At 34.3% G+C, this 7965-nt stretch overlaps 2 protein-coding genes, 1 long non-coding RNA gene and 1 pseudogene across 3 annotated transcripts; 2 read left to right on the forward strand and 2 right to left on the reverse strand.

The window, feature by feature from the left end:
* Positions 1–497: 497 nt before the first annotated feature.
* Positions 498–1871, forward strand: LOC134264101 (P2X purinoceptor 7-like). Its single transcript, XM_062746403.1, has 4 exons — positions 498–650; positions 790–1036; positions 1350–1614; positions 1750–1871. The coding sequence occupies exons 1-3, from the start codon at positions 637–639 to the stop codon at positions 1545–1547; spliced, it is 459 nt and encodes a 152-aa protein (XP_062602387.1). The 5' UTR covers positions 498–636; the 3' UTR covers positions 1548–1614; positions 1750–1871.
* Positions 1581–4009, reverse strand: LOC134264100 (uncharacterized; annotated as a pseudogene).
* A 4-nt stretch (positions 4010–4013) lies between these two features.
* On the reverse strand, positions 4014–5364 carry LOC134264102 (uncharacterized). The gene is made up of 5 exons (XM_062746404.1): positions 5284–5364; positions 4757–4906; positions 4559–4642; positions 4276–4368; positions 4014–4151 (listed from the first exon to the last, which is right to left on the reverse strand). The coding sequence occupies exons 1-5, from the start codon at positions 5346–5348 to the stop codon at positions 4106–4108; spliced, it is 438 nt and encodes a 145-aa protein (XP_062602388.1). The 5' UTR covers positions 5349–5364; the 3' UTR covers positions 4014–4105.
* Positions 5365–6562: 1198 nt separating this feature from the next.
* LOC134264104 (uncharacterized) lies at positions 6563–7702 on the forward strand. The gene is made up of 3 exons (XR_009991448.1): positions 6563–6812; positions 7180–7291; positions 7569–7702. It is a non-coding gene; the product is annotated as an uncharacterized LOC134264104 (long non-coding RNA).
* Positions 7703–7965: the final 263 nt, after the last annotated feature.

The raw sequence follows: 7965 nt of genomic DNA on the forward strand, positions 1-7965 counted from the left end.
TGAATTGACCCGGCTATCCCCTCCAGGGGCTGCACTCTGTTGATCCACCTATCCCCCAGGGGCTGCACTCTGTTGACCCACCTATCCCCCACAGGGGCTGCACTCCGTTGACCCACCTATCCCCCCCAGCCCCAAAAGTGCACTCAGTTGACCCACCCATCTAGACGGCTTATACTACTTACCTATGTTAACAAAACTGAATTAAAATAATTGCAAGTATGGAGATTTTGACATATTTTTAATGTTTAAAATATTAAGTAATTGAAGATCATGCGTTTTTGATAGGTATTGATTTCATGAACATGTATGTTATTTTTATGAATAAAAATTTTTATTATGGAATGAATAATACAAATGTATAATTTTTATTATAGAATATCAATTTATCAAGACAGTCTTCATCCCCAGAATCCTCATCCTCTTCAGATTTGGGAAGGGGGAGGGGAAGAGGCAGAGGGCGTGGGAGAGGAAGAGGCAGAGGGCGTGGGAGAGGAAGAGGCAGAGGGCGTGGGAGAGGAAGACGCCCGAGGGGAGTTAGGACAAGAGGTGGGCGAGGTGGAAGAGGAGTAGGTGCCCGCAGAAGAATCGCCGAAGAAACTGTTGCTGAAAGACTTGCAGCTGAAAGGGAGCAGCGAGATGCTCATCTTAGGGTAAAATTGTACAAGTTAATTAGTCAAAATAACCTTCATTCATGCATATACAAGGTATATATACAACTCATTTATGGCCTGTTAATTCACATATTCATGTATATATGAATTATTTATTATAAAAGTATAATCATTCTAGGAAACCATATCTAATCTTGAGGAGGATAACGAGGAACCTTGTTCAAGCTATATGTAACAGGGACCCAACATTTGTCGTTGACATTTTGAATGAGGCTTCCCAAAATGAAAGGAGGCAAGGGTACCACCCACAACCGTCAGATGGCATACCAAGCTGGTGTACCTGCAACCACTGCAGAGAGATGCCATCCGAAATTGAAAAACTCTGTTGTGGACAGACTCCATTAAACTGCTACTCAATTGTATCAGTAAGAAATTCAATTTACTGATATACAAATGAAAAAAAAAAGTTAAAATTTTACAAATTTAAATGTATATAATAACATTCAATATTAATTATACACTGAATTGACGTTATTTCACGATCATGACAATGAGCACACGGCAGTATGACCGGTCAGCAGGGGATGCTCATTCCTCCATGGCACCTGATCCCAGCTCTGATGTTTTGGAGGTCCATGTTTGCTCTGCTTTTGTTTTGTATTGTTCTATGGACTTTGAGATTGAATGTTGTTCGTAATCTCCATATCCTTCTTTATTCATTATTAATTATATTTTTAGGATTTCCAAAGGGTTGTCCTTGATGACCTTGTACTGGTTGTTGCCCGACGTTACCGTGAAGACATTTTTGCAGCTGCCCCTGATGCAGATATCAACAGAGGGAACAGACATGCAGCCTACCGCCAATTTATCCTCTGGCATCATGGTCATCTAGGTGCAAGAAATAGAAGGGTGATTTCCAGTTGTTGTGTATGGTGAATAAGGGACAAGTTCCCAGATGCGTTTGGACAATATAGGGGCTTCATTGGAGGACGACTTGGATAAAGTGAGTTAACAACATTTTCCTAGCTACATGTAAACAGTTTAAAATGACTCAACAAAATTTTATATTCTAAAGTGTTTTATTTTAGATGGAGATATGATTGTTCAAGACATGTCAATTGTCTCTTTCTTGTTGTAGAAACCTTGACTTCTGCTCGACAACAAGCTGTTCAGTGGGAGGGGGTGGGATTGGAGCCAGATGAGATGACAATCTTCTTGGATCATCTACCTCCAGCACCACGGGTTGGTTCATCCCTACTTCATCTGTCACTCTTGACAATAGAGTCTTCTCCTGCAAAGACGGGATATACGGAAAATTTTTCTTCTCTTTCACAGGATGAACTGCCCATCTTCCACTTTTTTGTTGTAGCTCCTCTGATATCTGAAAGGAAAATATTTTGTTCATTATGTATTATTGTTCATATTATTTTGTCTCACTGTTGAAGTCAACAATAAATATTGGCCAGTGTTCATATATTGCTTACTGTGTTACTCCATCTTTCTTGACAAGAACGTTTCTGTTTATATGGTGGTTATGATCCAAGGGCCGCAAGTCGATTCCTGCACCTATATGAAGGTGGGTTGTAGGAGTGATGCTTGGATGCATATGCATTAACTACGTTCTGGAAATTTTCAAGTTCTGCTGTGCTCCTATAAAATGCAAGAATGTATTAATAATTTATTAGACATACTGTTGTTATTTAGCAATGTAATAAAAGAATCTAAATTTATTGATTCTGATATAAAACTGACCTGCAGTTAAGATAGTAAGGCACATTGCTCTGGAGACGTTTGTCTAACACAATTTCCCGAAGAGCCACATGTGCTGGAGAATCCTTTTCTAACCACGCTTTTGTTCTCTCTTCAGTCAGTGGTCCATGGTTGCATTCATTAATGTCACTATAGGGTAAAACCCATGTGTGAACATTAACTGTGTGATGGAGGATTCCTATCCAATTCCCCTTGAAAAGTAAAATTCGTTTTAGACCAATTTATATAATCACATGCAGCACTTTTGCAAAGTTTACATATATTTTTTGGTATATGGAAACTTACAACAAACTCCTCCTTTGTGTTTGAGATGCTAGCTGTGTACCAGTAATGGTTGACAACATCTTTTGTCCATGACAGGATAGCTTTTTGGGATTTCTGCTGACCTGCCTAGAAGATATGAATAAACACACTGCACAAAAATATATATATAATAAAAAGATTATGCAACTATAGTTTGTTGAGCGAAGATTAAATATTTATATATAAATAACACTGCATGTATACAACTATGCGGAACTGAAGGTTACCTTGATGATTTTCTTGCCTAAGTTTTTCGTCCCGTGCCATATATCAAAAGAATGTCTTATGTCTGGGAAGTCTTTTTCTGCAAAATTAACATATAAGAACCATTTTTAAAAATTTACATGTATGTATGTACATGTATGCCTTTTTTAACAGAGGATTTACTTATTATATAGTCATATATATTGGTTGTTTTGTTTGAACTTACTCCTTACTGAAGCAACTTGTACATGAGCATCTGTAACAACTTCAACAATATGAAGTCCCTTGTCCAGAAGATATCGCAAGCCCTGAACAAAGCAATCTTTCTCCAGATTTGTGCTTTTTTTCTCTGTCACTCGCTTGTCCATAGTGATTATATGCAGAATGGTTTTGGTGTCATACTCCATGAATGTATAAGAACAGTACTGAGCAGTGTGACCAGGGCTATCCATTCTGCCATCTCCTTTAATTAAAAAAAATAAACACGAATGAAAAAAAGAAAAAATATTCTTATGTTAAAATTAAGACAATAATGCTACACGTTTTAGCATTTTTTCATAAAGTTTTTTCCCATAAAGTCTGTTTTGAAATTTAAAAGATATCTACCAAGTATTGTAAGATCTCTTCCTTGAAACTGGTTAAACACAGTTTCCTGGTGTTCTGTCCAAAAGTCATCCACTGCTGGAATCAAGTATGTTCTCTGCATTTTATAAAATGAGTTTTTGCTCACAATAGGTAGTTGCATGAATTTAGCCATCATTGACACTTTCTGAAAATTGCTTCCAGAGAGAAGTATGGAAGAGGAGAGTGTCAAATCCCCTAAATGCATTCCTCTGTTTAGGACAGGCTGTGAGCACCATTGCTGAGATTGATGTCCATCAGAACAATTCTATAAATAAACCATATGATAATTTATTAATCTGTTTCCAATTCATAGTACCTTGGTATTTTATTAAAACATGAGATTACAAGGCAGTTTTCGTACGTACCCATTTGAAATAGAGTGCCGATCCAACAACAGTTTTCTCCAAATGCACTGATTTTTGGCATCCTTTAAGCTGACAATCTGGTAGGACACGTAATTCAGCTAATGTGTGAAGCTGTGAAAGATAAACAAGGAAAGGGCGCTCTTCCTTACAGCCCTCAATCTCTTCTGGAGTTAAAATTTAGGCAAACCCGGGGCGAAGATCATCATTTGATTCCTCATCACAGCTATCCTAATTTTCAGAGTCCTCAACCATGGCTTCAGTCTGAGTGTCCTCTCTTATGACAGGGATTAAATTTTATTAATAATTCTAATGTTAGTCAGTAGATTTAAAATATTGAAATATGAAAATAAATTAAATAATTTACTGGCATAGCCGCAAGGTGTCCGTGCAAAACATACCTCATGGTCATTATGAAACTAGGCTCATAATCTTCATCTGATGAATCCTCTGAGTCCTCGTTGGTGTAGTTTTCTGATAAGCAGATTGAGAGACTGCAAAACAAAATTTCTGTAAGATCAACATGGATTATGATAATTATTCTGATATAATAGATACAATGACATAAATCAGTAATAACAAATATTATTTAAAAGTATTCTGATGGCATGCATATCAAACCTTATAACTTAATAATGGAAATAATTTTTATATTATACCTATGATTTAAATAATTGTACTTACTCTAAAGGATTCAAGAAACTGCTTGGAGCTGTTGTTTTCTTATCAGTTTTTACAAACTGTTCTACACCAGATAAATCTGAATTTCTTAAAGTAGAAACATAATATTAAATATATCTTTCAAGAATGGTGATATAAGGTCTAGATACTACTCAAATTTTAAAGAATATTTTATTCTAATTGCCAATCTTGTTAATTTACCTGCCCCCCTTGTCTTGATCTGAAGATATTTCAGACACATCTGAAAATTTGGGTGGGAGAATGGTCGCTGTTGGTCCCGGTGTTGATGTCACTGCACTTAATGCAGTTTTAACCTTCTTGGGAGAACTTTCAAACGTCAAGGTTTCATTCCTATATAGACATTTATGTTCATATTGGTTCATTATTCTTAATTAATTTCAATGTAGTGTCAGCAATTTTATCTAAAATACTTTATATAGCATCATATTTATTATTGCACAAACAAAATTAGTAAAGCAGCAGGTTTATCTTTTGTTAATCCCTATAGCATTTGCTAAACAAAGAAAGCGTACCCCCTGGGGGCCCCATCAACTTTCCCAGTTTGTTTACATACTGTTTACATTTGTTAATCGGCTTAATCCCCATTTTCTCTCTAAAATATTGCAGTTTTAGATAAAAATAAAAGACTCATTTCTACTTCTAAATACCTATACTGAAGTCAAGATTTATTAAGCAGTTTTTGTGGAAATAAACATTATATTACTTACCGATCAAGAAGGTACTCTGCTACATCGGCATGAGTTTTAAGCTGCAGCGTCTCTTTTAATTCCATCCAACGATCATATTGACCACCTCCCAGCAGGCACGCAACGTTGTTTCAACGTTGAAAGGAGGTGGAATATAGATTGCAACGTTGATCAACTATATTTCAACGTTGTTTCAACGTTGAGGTTTCAACGTTGAATCCTCAACCTTTTTTCAACGTTGAAACAACGTTGAAGCTGCAACATATTTTCAACGTTGAACGTTCGTCGATATTTCAACGTTGAAACAACGTTGAAGCTGCAACATATTTTCAACGTTGAATGTTCGTCGATATTTCAACGTTGAAACAACGTTGAAGCTGCAACATATTCTCAACGTTTGATGTTCGTTGATATTTCAACGTAGAAACAACGTTGAAGCTGCAACATATTTTCAACGTTGAATGCTTGTCGATATTTCAACGTTGAAACAATGTTGAAGCTGCAACAAATTCTCAACGTTTGAAGTTTATTGATATTTCAATGTTAAAACAACGTTGAAGATTCAACACGTTTTCAACGTTGAGTATTTTCTGATATTATAGAATTGAAACAAGGTTTATAATGCAAAGTTGATTGTTTGTTGATTTCAACGTTGAAACAACGTGGAAGATCTAATATATTTTCAACTTTAGGAAAGTTAGGAAAAAAATGCGCAATGAGTATTGAGCATTTTAGTTTTTAAGGTCAAAATACAAAGGTGTCTTTAACTCTTAATTTATGCGATTTTTCGCAAGATACACACAGTTGTATGCATTGTTAGAAAATATTATATATATATATAATTATACATAATATGAAATGAAACACATGCATTATGAATTGATTTACTCAAAAGAGTTGTGCAAGTTCAGCTAGTATCTTTGTTAAATTTAATAAATAGATGAATGCATTTTTTTTTACATATTTATAAAATATGTTAGATATAAGCTTTTAATAAATAAATGACATCTTTATCCAACATCTCACTTTAATTCCATGTTACTTTAGAATTAATAAAAATAATTATTTATTCCAAATTAATGTTCCTAAAATTAGACTCATATAGATCCGTGCCGTATACTCTTGCGCAAAATGTTATACAGATCGAGCGAATCTAAGAAGTCTTATTCTATCAGATTGTGCTTTTGTTGTGTGTATTAATTCTATAATCTTTTTTTCATAAAACATATTTAAAAGAATAATTCAAATAAACACATAACAATTTTCACACTGACAATTTACCCCGGTCAAATAGCATTACTTAAGATCCACTCCCCCAAAACCTTCGAGATATCAGATAAGGAGTGCCTCTCGCTTAGTTGGTCAGTTTCAGTGTCAGGATAACCTTGTTATGCAATTTTCTTGCTCGGCAGAGTATAGCTGCAGCTTATCTAGGTCAAAATTTGAATTCAACTGATGGACAAGAAGTGCGCGTCTCCATGCTGTTCATATTTAATGTGTTTTCAAGCTACATACACAAGGATTAAGTCTGGAATATCAACTTCGGCTCAGTAAGTATTATTTCCTTTTCATGGATTTAAGAAATTAAGTTTATTTAGTTTCTGTACATCATTTAATTCTTGATTTATAAGTATATGTAAAATCTACGTGAAATGCACATCCTTGGTTCGTGTATTATGTGTAATGTAAATATTCATTTGGTTATGAAATATAAGTATACTAATTTATTTATATAGAGAAAATTCAACAACACTAAAATTAACTATTATTTATTTGTATGTGGCGAGTACTGTCGTGGCAATAATATTCGTGGGTCGCCGAGCAAATCAAAACAACATTGGCAGACCCACTTCAGCATCAGCAACAATGAAATATAAGTATACTAATATATTATACAATTTTTAAAATTAATTGTAGTTCATCGTATGGTTCAATCAACCAGTGGTGCAGGGAATTGATTGTATATAGTCCGCCTTGATTGCATCAGATTCTTTGCCCGTGAAAATTATACAAAGGAATGCAACATTTTGTAAGTACACTATGTCCATGATGTCTATGTATGTCTATAACATTTTCTTTAGTAATAATTTTTTATAAGCAATTAAGCATACTAATACGAATTTTAATATGAAGTTAACTATAATTCTTTTTATTAATAATCATGTTAATTAAATTCAAGTACCGGAAAATATTCCTTTGTCTGATTTTTTAAATTATTCATGTATATTTAATATCGTTTGAAATAACGTGTTACGTACATTGTATCGAACAAATTTCTTTCACATCTTTATTTCTTTTATTAATAGGCTTTTGCTCTAGAGGGTGGATTCTCCTGTTCATTTCTTTCATTCGTGGGACTTAACTACAGATATATATGCGTGATCAAAATCAATGGATCCGCCACTTTGTGGAACTTAGTAGTGTAAGACAGACGCGTACTTTGAAGAATTTTGATGTGATAACTGTGACCCTTTTTTCACTAGGAATATAAATCTTGTCAGGCAGTGATTTTTGAGATTCAGCGATTGAATCCAAATTTGTGTTTTTCTTTAAAATACAAACTAAAGTGAATTCTCTCACAATCGTTATACTGGATTATAACTTATATAAATATTACGCAACTTGAATAAAAAAAATTATTAGAATTTGAAATGTATTTGTTTATAAAGTAAAACGTAATATAAATTCAACGTGATTTCAACC

The sequence above is a fragment of the Saccostrea cucullata genome, unplaced genomic scaffold (genome assembly GCF_032062105.1).
Source record: "Saccostrea cucullata isolate Sc308-1 unplaced genomic scaffold, CSIRO_AGI_Scuc_v1 ctg1161, whole genome shotgun sequence".
Lineage (NCBI taxonomy): Eukaryota > Metazoa > Mollusca > Bivalvia > Ostreida > Ostreidae > Saccostrea > Saccostrea cuccullata.